General features: G+C 45.0%; 1 protein-coding gene across 1 annotated transcript in view; it reads left to right on the top strand.

Annotated features, from left to right (window-relative positions):
• The window catches only part of LOC126481740 (LIM/homeobox protein Lhx9-like), a 147312-nt gene extending 135809 nt beyond the window's left edge, over positions 1 to 11503 (top strand). The window contains exons 4-5 of the mRNA XM_050105695.1: positions 11102 to 11170; positions 11405 to 11503. Of these exons, the coding sequence (XP_049961652.1) occupies positions 11102 to 11170; positions 11405 to 11503 (168 nt within the window). The remainder of the gene's footprint in view (positions 1 to 11101; positions 11171 to 11404) is intronic.
• Positions 11504 to 12718: the final 1215 nt, after the last annotated feature.

Consider the following 12718-nt stretch of genomic DNA (forward strand, 5'->3'; position numbering starts at 1 on the left):
GCAGCTGTCTACGACGCCTGCAGAATCTCTTGTCACAGCACTTTGACAATATTCCCATGGTAACAGTGGTAACGTGGTTAAAATATATATCCAACGGGATGATTATGAATGGAATGATTAACCATGACGATATAAACTATTCTCTTTACCCACGGGTGATAGGAAATCTGAACAGACGCATTTATTTTACGGACAAATATGAGGAATTACTGAAAGGTAGAATGTAAAATGATACTGAAAGTTATATGATAATATTCTGTCCGTTTGTTAAGCGGAAATTTGTTCATTTTTTTTGCTTTTCCTTTTTTTCCAGCTATAACGGTCGGCGCTATTTGACAGCACAAGTCTAATATTTACTAACCGTAATAAAATTGCTCACTCTCTTCAACTGTATTTTGCACACCTACTTGGACAAAAACCGACTGTGCTTTACAATGGCGTATTTGTCTTCTTATACTATTCCTGTCTTCTACAGTTCTATCAGAAGGAAATCTCTTAGAACATGTAGGTAGCATTAAATATTCTTTTCTGGTACCGTCTATTGTTGTGTCTTTTAAAATAGGACATTTTCATGCAGCTATATAACCTACATATTGTACTGTATCTTCGGCGATTTTTACGTGTATTAGATTTCTGTTTTTATGATCCGAAGTAACAATGGTTACTGTAATTGCGACTCCTGTACATTAATCGTTTTGTTCTTTCCCGTTTATCTTTTCACCTACGCTGAAGGTTTCTTTCACTTCGCCCATGGCTCTTCAGTTTCCACATTAAACGGTACACAAGTACGGTCATATAGGCTATATTATTTTCGCTGTCGTTCATGTGAGTATTAAACAGCAGTCTTGAGAGAGTTAAGGGGCGGCACATAACTCTAATTATAATCGCTCCGATGAGCGATTTTCCTTAAAGGAGCTGTGTGAGCTAAGAAGAAAGAGGGTGTAGTATACAGTTCACAATTAAGTGACTGATTTCTGTAGATCTATGTTGCATTTCTAACACATATGAACGATGTTGGTTCGTTGTTGGGACCGGAGTGACAGTCTTATTCCCCCTCTATAAGAATGCCTACCCCTAGCCCTCCCCCCACCCCCCGCTGTCCCAGTCCAGTACTTTACGCCGCCTGCTGTTCTTTGTGAACCCACGACTGCAAAGATTTTTTATCCTCCATTGTAAAGATGATTCTTTTTCATCAGCACCATCATTCCGTCACAACAATATTAGCATCATCACTTCTTTGTATTATTCAAATGGCTCTGAGCACTATGGGACTTAACTTCTGAGGTCATCAGTCCCCTAGAACTTAGAACTACTTAAACCTAACTAACCTAAGGACATCACACACATCCATGCCCGACGCAGGATACGAACCTGCGACCGTAGCGGTCGCGCGGCTCCAGACAGTAGCGCCTAGAACTGCTCGGCCACTACGGCCGGCCTTTGTATTGTTAACTGTCATGTAAGTCACCTGTGTAAGTTGAAACTGTGTCACAGTTTCACTTAAGTATGTCACTTTAACTAACGTATAAATCACTTGTCTATGCTGAAAATCAGTCACACAGCCGTCTAAGTGATCCGACATTAAAACCAATTTTGTGCCAAGACAAGACATTTCCAAGCATGGGTTTCTCATGAAGAATTTACCTACTAAGTATCTTCTACAGCGCATGGAAGACTGTAATAGACGTTGTGAAATCCCCTCTATAAGTGGAGTGGAGGCGAACAGAGAATTATTGCCGCGCGAGGTAGCCGTGCGGTCTGAGGCGTCTTGTCACGGCTCGGCGGCTCCCCCCCGTCGGAGGTTTGAGTCCTCCCTCGGGCATGGGTGTGTGTGTTGTCCTCAGGATAAATTAGTTTAAGTTAGATTAAGTAGTGCGCAAGCCTAGGGACCGATGACCTAAGCGGTTTGGCTCCATAGTCTTTACCACAAATTCAAAGAGAATTATTTTGACGACAAAACGTCTCGAGGTCCTGATTCTGCCTACAGAAGGTATATAAATTGATCTTGCACGGTCTAAAATCATCGCTGCTGCTTCTGTTGACCAGGATTTTTAAATGGCTATGAGTTATCACGCGATCCAACATCTGTCATGCTCAAAATGTCGTGCAATTGTTGGACAGTGACCCATGAGTGATTTTCCCTTTTTACACTAACACCCTATTGTGGAACGCCCGCCTCCGAACACTAGGCCCTCTACTTCTCAGCCGGCTCCCGATTCTCCACAGAGAGATGGTCTGCCACTTCGATTTTCGTCATTCATAGTTGACTGACCACAAACGAAACGACTGCGCCACTTTACGACACTGACGTATGATGGGGCATAGTTGCAGTTCGGATATAAAATGTAGACTGGCAATGGTAAGGAAAGCGTTTCTGAAGAAGAGAAATTTGTTAACATCGAATTTAGATTTAAATGTCAGGAAGTCGTTTGTGAAAGTATTTGTATGGAGTGTAGCCATGTATGGAAGTGAAACGTGGACGATAAATAGTTTAGACAAGAAGAGAATAGAAGCTTTCGAAATGTGGTGCTACAGAAGAATGCTGAAGGTTAGATGGGTAGATCACATAACTAATGTGGAGGTATTGAATAGACTTGGAGAGAAGAGAAATTTGTGGCACAACTTGACAAGGAGAAGGGACCGGTTGGTAGGACATATTCTGAGGCATGAAGGGATCTCCAATTTAGTATTGGAGGGCAGCGTGGAGGGTAAAAATTGAAGAGGGAGACCAAGGGATGAGTACACTAAGATTCAGGAGGATGTAGGCTGCAGCAGCTACTGGGAGATGAAGAAGCTTGCACAGGGTAGAACAGCATGAAGGGCTGCATCAAACCAGTCTCTGGACTGAAGACCACAACAACAACAACAACAACAACGACAGTAGCTGTTCCCCTCTACCAGTTCAGGATGGATTCATGCAGCTTTGTTCCCGTTCAAATGCACAAACTACCGCACGCTGGTACATCTTTCCAATCGGCTGCGCTCTCTTGTATTGAATCTCTGGCGACGTGCTGCAGTAGTGTAATGCGGGGATTACCATGTGTACCTCCAAATAAACAAGAAATTAGTTATGTAACTCTATTTCTGGGGGTGATAATTAAAAATTTATGAATAGCCATAGTAGTAAGTCTAGACCACCATACATTTAGAATAATAAGAGAGAGACCTGTGCATCATCTACGTCTAACTCTACAACGACGTACATATTCTGCAGGTCATGTATGGTGCATGACGCAGTGGACGTTGTATTGCTGCTGGTAAAACCCTTTCCTATCCCACTCGCAAATCGGACGAGGGAAAAACGAATGTGTAAATACACTGACGTGAGAAAAGTCATGGGGTATCTCACAATACCGAGCCCAGCCTTTTTCTGCCGGACGTGGCGTGGACTCAACAAGTCGTTGGATGCCCCTGTAGAAATACTGACTCATACCGCCTTTACGGTCGTCCATAATTGCGAATATGTTGCCGAGTCCAGGATATTGTGCACGAACTGACTTCTCAATTATGTTCCATAAATGTTAGATGCGATTCATGTCGGGTGATCCGGGTGGCCAAATCATTCGCTCGAATTGTCCAGAATGTTCTTCGAACCAGTCGCGAACAGCTGTGGACCTGTGACGCGACATCTTTGTTTGGGAAGATGAAGTCCATGAATGGGTGAAAATGGTCTTCATGTAATCGAACATAACCATTTCCCGTCAATGGTCGGTTCAGTTGGACCAGACGACCCAGTCCATTCCACGTAAACAGAGCCCACACCATTATGGAGCCACCACCAGCTTACAAAGTGCCTTGTTGACAACTTGGGTCCATGGAAATTGGAACCCATTTGAGCAGCCACGGTTTACAGTTCATTAGGGACCAACCAGTACGGTCACGAGCCCAGGAAAGGCGCTGCAGACGATGTCGTTTTGTTAGCAGAGGCACTCGCGTCAGTTGTCTGCTGCCGTAGCTCATTAACACCAAATTTTACATAGTGCCCTAACGAATACGGTCGTTGTACATCCCACTTTGATTTCTGCGGTTATTTCCTGCAGCGTTGCTTGTCTGCTAGCACCGACAGTACTATGCAAAAGCCGCTGCTCTTAGTAGTTAAGTGAAGGCCGTTGGCCACTGTGTTGCCCGTGGTGAGAAGTAATGCCTGAAATTTGGTATTTTGGACACGCTCTTGGCACTATATCTCGGAATATTGAATTCCGTAACGATTTCCGAAATAGAACGTCCCATTCGTCTAGCACCAACTACCATTCCGCGTTCGAAGTCTGTTAATTCCCGTCGTGCGGCCATAATCATGGGGGAAACCTTTTCACATGAACCACGCCTGACTTAAGCCCTCGTGAGTTCAACTCGATTTCTAAAATGAAGGAAACACTTCACGGCATTCGCATCGGAACTGCTACAAATTGGTCGGACAATAGACCGCGCCGCTCGAACTGTCAACACAACTGGCACTGCTATGAGTATCCTACGACTTCCACATCGCTGGCAATGGCTTATCCACAATTCTGGTGACTACTTTGAAGGTCAGTAAGACTTTGAAACACGTGTCTATTCTGTGCGAGCTGTAAATAAGTAGTTGACACTATTAAAGTTCCAACCCTCGTATACTGGGTCTCTCCGGAGGAAAGGGCATTATTGAGGGGTATGACAAGAACGATCAATCGAAGCAAACAAGTCTAGTAAACATGGCCTCTAAAATGCACAACACAAGAGCTATGAGCACTTCTTTATCTTCGATACTGTGAAACAAATCCATTATTTTCCAGGCGCTACACTCTGGAGCCGCGCGACCGCTACGGTCGCATCTTCGAATCCTGCCTCGGGCATGGATACGTGTGATGTCCTTAGGTTAGTTAGGTTTAAGTAGTTCTAAGTTCTAGGGAACTGATGACCTCAGAAGTCCCATAGTGCTCAGAGCCATTTGAACCATTATTTTCCATATTTTCCATATCTGGGGAGAAGGTATTATGATTCAAAGGAAGAAAGAACGGTCTAATAAACATTGATGCTCAAATGCATCACCTAGGAGCTGTTGCTCAGTAGAAGGAAGTGTTTCACTGTAGCGAAGATGAACAAGTTCTCATAGTTCTCAAGATACGAACTTTAGAGATGAGGTTTACTGGACCCTTTTGTCTCGTTTTTGTCCATTAAAATATGGAAAGCAAGGAACTTGGAGTAGAAGAGATGTGTTTCATAGTATCAAAGATATAGAAGTGCTGATTCCTCTTAAGGTATGCATTTAAGGGCTCGTATCTACCAGCCTTCTGGCCTCGAATGGACTTTCGTGTCACATTCCTGAATACTGAGCACTCCTCCTGAGACATCCTGTACAAAGAGCAAGAGCCGTCTGATCACATTTTCCTGGAGCACTCCTGATGATACATTTGTCTCCGCTCGCTGTCCATTAATCAAGAAGTCTTCGAGTCAGTTGTCTGAGAACCTATACCACATACTCGGGCCTTTGTTAAGAGTCTATAGTATATCACAGTCATAAGCTTTCCGGAAGGGTATGGAATATGCCTGTTGGCCTTCCTCATCCGCAGGCTGGACATGGCGTCCTTCCTCCACATAAAGGAAACTTACTGGTGACGTACAAAGTCGACAAGTGTGCTGCCAGGAAGTGTGTGAGTTGCCCTCTGCATTGGTTTCTGTCTGAAATTTAGCCCAGTTTTACAGAACCTAATATGAACCGAGCTGTAACTGATCCAAATGCAACTTGACTTTGCATTAAATGCACAACGGAAGTAAAACAGTTATCTGGTATTAATTAAAATTTCCACTTACCTCGCGTCTCGACAACATTGTTGCAGATTTCTCGAAAGTACAGCAGCAAAGAGCAAGCAGGCACCGGGTAAGCCAGATTTCTGTTTCTAGGTACATGTCCCAACTGTTGCATGTGTTAATGCCTAAAGGGGAAGGAGAGTAAGCATCACTGTGAGATGATATGCCAAGACAACGATTTTGGAATAAATGTATATTCAAACAAACTGAATAATAATTCGTGTGATCTTTACACATTACATTGGCCTGAACAATAGTAAGCTTAACAAAGTGAATAATGATCCAAAAAGGGTGCAAAGTTAACATAGAATTTCTATAAAAATCAAAGACCTTAATCAATTATTACGCATATCCACGATTCAGGCAGGTGAGGTGGTCTTTCTCGCAACTCTGAGTTAACTAGCTGACAATAATCATTCTTAGCTGCGCGGTGCTGCAGTCTTGCCTCAAACTTCTCATCAAAAATAACGGCATTCAAAATTTATATTCCTTCCATTTTTCAATGAACCCATCATACTCGGCCTTGCTGTCCTTTCTCATCTGACAGATGCAATGACAAATCCACATAGCACTGAAGATCCAAAGAAATTGGTTCACCTGCCTAATATCGATCAAGGCCCCTGCGAGCACGCAGATGTGCCACAACACGACGTGACATGGACTCGACTAACGCGTGAAGTAGAGCTGGAGGCAACTGACACCTTGCCCGCATCTCGTGGTCGCGCGGTAGCGTTCTCGCTTCCCACGCCCGGGTTCCCGGGTTCGATTCCCGGCGGGGTCAGGGATTTTCTCTGCCTCGTGATGGCTGGGTGTTGTGTGATGTCCTTAGGTTAGTTAGGTTTAAGTAGTTGTAAGTTCTAGGGGACTGATGACCTCAGAAGTTAAGTCCCATAGTGCTCAGAGCCATTTCAACCATTTCAACTGACACCTTGAATCCGGCAGGTCTCTCCATAAATCCGTAAGAGTAGGATGGAGTGGAGATCACTTCTAAACAGCATGTTGCAAGACATCCTAGATGTGCTCACTAATGTTCGTGTCTGGGGAGTTTGGTCATCAGCAGAAGTGTTTTAACTCAGAAGAGTGTTCTTGGAGCCACTTGGTAGCAATTCTGGACGTGTAGGGTGTCGCATTGTCCTGCTGGAATCGCCCAGGACCGTCGGATTGCACATGGGACCTGAATGAATGCAGGTGATCATACAGGATGCTTACGTACGTCTCAACGGCCATAGTCGTATCTAGACGTATGAAGTGTTGCATGTCACTGCAATTGCACACGCCCCATGCCATTACAGAACTTAAACCGGCTTGAACAGTCCCCTGCTGGCCTGCAAGGTCCATGGACTCATGAGGTTGTCTCCATACGTCCATGCGCTCGATACAATTTGAAACCATCCGCTAGATACAATTTGAAACGAGACTCGTTCGACCACGCAACAAGTTTACATGTTTCCAGTCATCAACAGGCCAATGTCGGTGTTGACCGGCCCAGTCGACGCGTAAAGCTATGTGTCGTGCTGTAATCAAACTGGTTCAACTGGCTCTGAGCACTATGGGACTTAACATCTATGGTCATCAGTCCCCTAGAACTTAGAACTACTTAAACCTAACTAACCTAAGGACATCACACAACACCCAGCCATCACGAGGCAGAGAAAATCCCTGACCCCGCCGGGAATCGAACCCGGGAACCCGGGCGTGGGAAGCGAGAACGCTACCGCACGACCACGAGATGCGGGCTGTAATCAAAGGACACATGAATGGACGTTCAGTTCCGAAAGCGCATATCAATGATGTTTCGTTGAATGGTTCACACGCTGTTATTTGCTGATATCCCAGCATTGAAATCTGTAGCAATTTGCGGAAGGGCTGCACTTCTGTCACGCTGAACGATTCTCTTCAGTCGTCGTTGGTCCCGTTCTTGCAGGATCTTTTTGCGGCCGCAGCTATTTCGGAGATGTGATGTCTTACCGGATCCCTGATGTTCACGTGCGGGAAAATTCCCACTTCATCGGTACCTCGGAGATGCTGTGAGCCATCGTTCGTGCAGCGACTACAACACCACGTTCAAACTCACTTAAATATTGATAACGTGCCATTGTAACAGCAGTAACCGATCTAACAACTGCGCCAGACACTTGCTGTCTTATATAGGCGTTGCAGGTCGCAGTGCCGTATTCTGCCTATTTCCATGTTTCTGTATTTGAATAGGCATGCCTAAAACCAGTTTTTTGGCGTTTCAGTGTATGTCAATCACCTACCACAGTTCAGCTAAGATTGTATCACACTGTGAAGGCGCATGGACAGTGCCGGTGTTTGTGTTGCTCTATCATTCCATCATCATTCGTGAAAGTGCTAGATTGGACTGTGCACAGATTGGGAATTTGTACAGACGCTGACGACCAAGCAGTCGAGCGCCCACAGACCAAACATCATCATAACCATCAACATCTACATCTACATGTATACTCTGCAAATCACATTTAAGTAGCTGGCAGAGGTTTCATCGAACCACCTTCACAATTTTCTATTATACCAATCTCGTATAGTGCGCACAAAGAATGAAAACCTATATTTTTCCGTACGAGCTCTGATTTCCCTTATTTTATCTTGGTGATCGTTCCTCCCTATGTAGGTCTGTGTCAACAAAATATTTTCGCATTCGGAGGAGAAAGTTGGTGATTCGAATTTCGTGAGAAGATTCCGTCGCCACAAAAACGCCTTTCTTTTCATGATGTCCAGCCCAAATTCTGTATCATTTCCGTGACAGTGTCTCCCATATTTCGCGATAACACAAAACGTGCTGCCTTTCTTTGAACTTTTTCGATGTACTCCGTCAGTCCTATCTGGTAAGGATCCCTCACGGCGCAGCAGTATTCTAAAGGAGGACGGACAAGCTTAGTAGGTCTGTAACATTTTCTAGGTGTCCTGCCAATAAAACGCAGTCTTTGGTTAGCCTTCCCCACAACATTTTCTATGTGTTCCTTCCAATTTAAATTGTTCGTAATAGTAATACTTAGGTATTTAGTTGAATTTACGGCTTTTAAATTAGACTGATTTATCAAGTAACAGAATTTTAAGGAGTTCCTTTTAGCACTCATGTGGATGACCTCACACTGTTCGTTATTTAGGGTCAACTGCCACTTTTCGCACCATTCAGATGTTGTTGTGGTTGTTGTTGTTGTGGTCTTCAGTCCTGAGACCGGTTTGATGCACCTGTCCATGCTACTCTATCCTGTGAAAGGTTCTTCATCTCCCAGTACCTACTGCAACCTACATCCTTCTGAATCTGCTTAGTGTATTCATCTCTTGGTCTTCCTCTACGATTTTTACCCTCCACGCTGCCCTCCAATACTAAATTGGTGATCCCTTGATGCCTCAGAATATGTCCTACCTACCGATCCCTTCTTCTAGTCAAGTTGTGCCACGAACTCCTCTTCTCCCCAATTCTATTCAATACCTCCTCGTTGGTTATGTGATCTACCCACCTAATCTTCAGCATTCTTCTGTAGCACCACATTTCGAAAGCTTCTATTCTCTTCTTGTCTAAACTATTTATCGTCCATGTTCCACTTCCATACATGGCTACACTCCATACAAATACTTTCAGAAACGACTTCCTGACACTTAAATCTATACTCGATGTTAACAAATTTCTCTTCTTCAGAAACGCTTTCCTTGCCATTGTCAGCCTACATTTTATATTCTCTTTACTTCGACCATCATCAGTTATTTTGCTCCCCAAATAGCAAAACTCATTCACTACTTAAAGTGTCTCATTACCTAATCTAATTCCCTCAGCATCACCCGACTTAATTCGACTACGTTCCATTATCCTCGTTTTGCTTTTGTTGATGTTCATCTTATATCCTCCTTTCAAGACACTATCCATTCCGTTCAACAGCTCTTCCAAGTCCTTTGGTGTCTCTGACAGAATTACAATGTCATCGGCGAACCTCAAAGTTTTATTTCTTCTCCGTGGATTTTAATACCTACTCCGAATTTTTCTTTTGTTTCCTTTACTGCTTGCTCAATATAGAGATTGAATAACATCGTGGAGAGGCTACAACCCTGTCTCACTCCCTTCCCAACCACTGCATCCCTTTCATGCCCCTCGACTCTTGTAACTGCCATCTGGTTTCTGTACAAATTGTAAATAGCCTTTCGCTCCCTGCCGGCCGCGGTGGCCGTGTGGTTCTGGCGCTGCAGTCCGGAACCGCGAGGCTGCTACGGTCGCAGGTTCGAATCCTGCCTCGGGCATGGGTGTGTGTGATGTCCTTAGGTTAGTTAGGTTTATGTAGTTCTAAGTTCTAGGGGACTTATGACCTAAGATGTTGAGTCCCATAGTGCTCAGAGCCATTTGAATCTTTCGCTCCCTGTCTTTTACCCCTGCCACCTTCAGAATTTGAGAGAGAGTATTCCAGTCAGCATTGTCAAAAGCTTTCTCTAGGTCTACAAATGCTAGAAACGTAGGTTAACTTTTCTTAATCTTTCTTCTAAGATAAGCCGTAGGGTCAGTATTGTCTCACGTGTTCCAACATTTCTACGGAATCCAAACTGATCTTCCCCGAGGTCGGCTTCTACCAGTTTTTCCATTCGCCGGTTAAGAATTCGCGTTAGTATTTGCAGCTGCGACTTATTATACTGGTAGCTCGGTAATTTTCACATCTGTCAACACCTGCTTTGTTTGGGATTGGAATTGTTATATTCTTCTTCAAGTGTGAGGGAATTTCGACTGTCTCAAATATCTTGCTCACCAGATGGTAGAGTTTTGTCTGGACTGGCTCTCCCAAGGCTGTCAGTAGTTGTAATGGAATGTTGTCTACTCCCGAGGTCTTGGTTCGACTTAGGTCTTTCAGTGCTCTGTCAAACTCTTTACGCAGTATCATATCTCCCATTTCATCTTCATCTACATCCTCTTCCATTTCCATGATATTGTCCTCAAGAACATCGCCCCTGTGTATTTCCTCTGTATACTCCTTCCACCTTTCTTCTTTCCCTTCTTTACACATTACGCTTTTGTAAAACAAACCTCAAAGTTTTCATTTCTTCTCCATGGATTTTAATACCTACTTCGAATTTTTCTTTTGTTTCCTTCACTGCTTGCTCAATATAAAGATTGAATTCAGTTGTCTTTTCTAAATCGTGTTGCTGTTTGTTTTGATCTTCTGATGATTTTATTAGTCGATAAACCACAGCGTCATCAAGACCAAAATAACATAACTTGTTATGTCTCTGACATCGATGACATAAAAAAATCAAAAATATATGACCACCTCACAAGTGTTATCTTACGAGGCGACTGTCCCTCCGGTTGCAGGTGTGGTTCCAGAACGCGCGCGCCAAGTGGCGGAGGAACCTGATGCGGCAGGAGGGAGGCGGACAGGGGGGCCCCGGCCAAGGCGGGGGCGGCGCGGGCGGCGGGGGTGGCGGCGGCGGGGGCGGGCCGCCGTCGGTGGGGCCGCCGTCGGTGCTGCTGGGCGACAGCAACAGCCTGCCGCCGCCGCCCACGCCCGAGGACCTGCACCAGCACCACCACCCGCACCACCACCACCACCAGCAGCAGCACCAGCACCAGCCGCCGGTGCCGGCGCAGCCGCTCAGCTTTGCCGACCTCTACTAGCAGCGCGCCGCCGGCCCGCCCCCGGGGTCGGCTCTGCTAGGCTGGCCGCTGCTGCGGCCCTGCTTCGCTGACGCGCCTGACGCCCCCACCACGCCGTGAGCCGCGGCCGGGGGCGGCGTGGGCGGCGGCGAGGGTGGCCGTGGCCGCTCGCACGGACCGTCGATGTTTTTCTCGCGTGAGGACCAGGTGCTCGAGAAGATTCCTGGGGTCATCCCCAGGCACAGTGTATCAAATTTGTGTAGGACACAGAGACAAGGACCTCCTCTAGAAGGCTAAAAGTGCTATATAGCGACGTCCGCGCCATTACTGAGACTTTGATTCATTAATGTTCGTTGACAGTTTAAGGCATTCGCGCAGCTGACCGATTTGGCAAAAATCACTCAAGGAAGGCAAGCTACTGTAGCTTCTGTTGGTGTTTCCCATAAACATTACGTGACGTACGAGAAGAACAACAGAAGCTTCTTTGTACCAAGATTCACCTTGACCCGTAAACATCAAATAGCTAGATCGAAAAGCTTAATAACCACGTAATACGAGGAATATCGATCGTGCAAGAACCAGCTACTGAGTTACGGCTCGAGAGGCAGTCTTGGGGTCTTCGTCAGCCACACTGTAAAAAATTTGTGAAAGATATTTGGCTTATCTAGAAAGAGATGTGGAACTCACGTAGAGTAGGCCCATGCTGAAGTCAAAAAGGGATATATCGTGACGTCCTCGCCATTAATTGTCTCTTATTTGTTAATTCGATGTAAGTTTAAGTTTCGGGCGGAACTGTCGGATTAAAAAAAGACGTACAATATTTTGTGTTGTGTCGTGTGCAGAAGGACCTCATTAACCTGTGATTTGTATTTCAAGCTTCGCATTTCCCCATAACCATGTAGTTTTTCAGTCTGCTGGAATTCCACTCAAGAGCTTGCAGAACCTACTGAATATACGAAGCCTATTCAGAAAGTAAGGTCCGATCAGTCGCAAAATGGAAACCACTGTGAAAATGAAAAATGTTTTACTTGCAACAGATAGCTGCACCTTCCTGCTACTTCCCGGCTTAATCGCCACTCAGATTAGGGACATTTGTCGCAGCGTTGCACCAACTTTCCAATACCCTCGTCATAGAAGGCAGCCACCTGTGCTTCCTGGCACTTCCCTACGCTGATCTACTGGGTGATCAAAATGTCAGTATAAATTTGAAAACTGAATAAATCACGGAATAATGTAGATAGAGAGGTACAAATTGACACACATGCTTGGAATGACATTTTTATTAGAACCAAAAAAATACAAAAGTTCAAAAAATGTCCGACAGGTGGCGCTTCA

The sequence above is a fragment of the Schistocerca serialis genome, chromosome 5 (genome assembly GCF_023864345.2).
Source record: "Schistocerca serialis cubense isolate TAMUIC-IGC-003099 chromosome 5, iqSchSeri2.2, whole genome shotgun sequence".
Taxonomy (NCBI): domain Eukaryota; kingdom Metazoa; phylum Arthropoda; class Insecta; order Orthoptera; family Acrididae; genus Schistocerca; species Schistocerca serialis.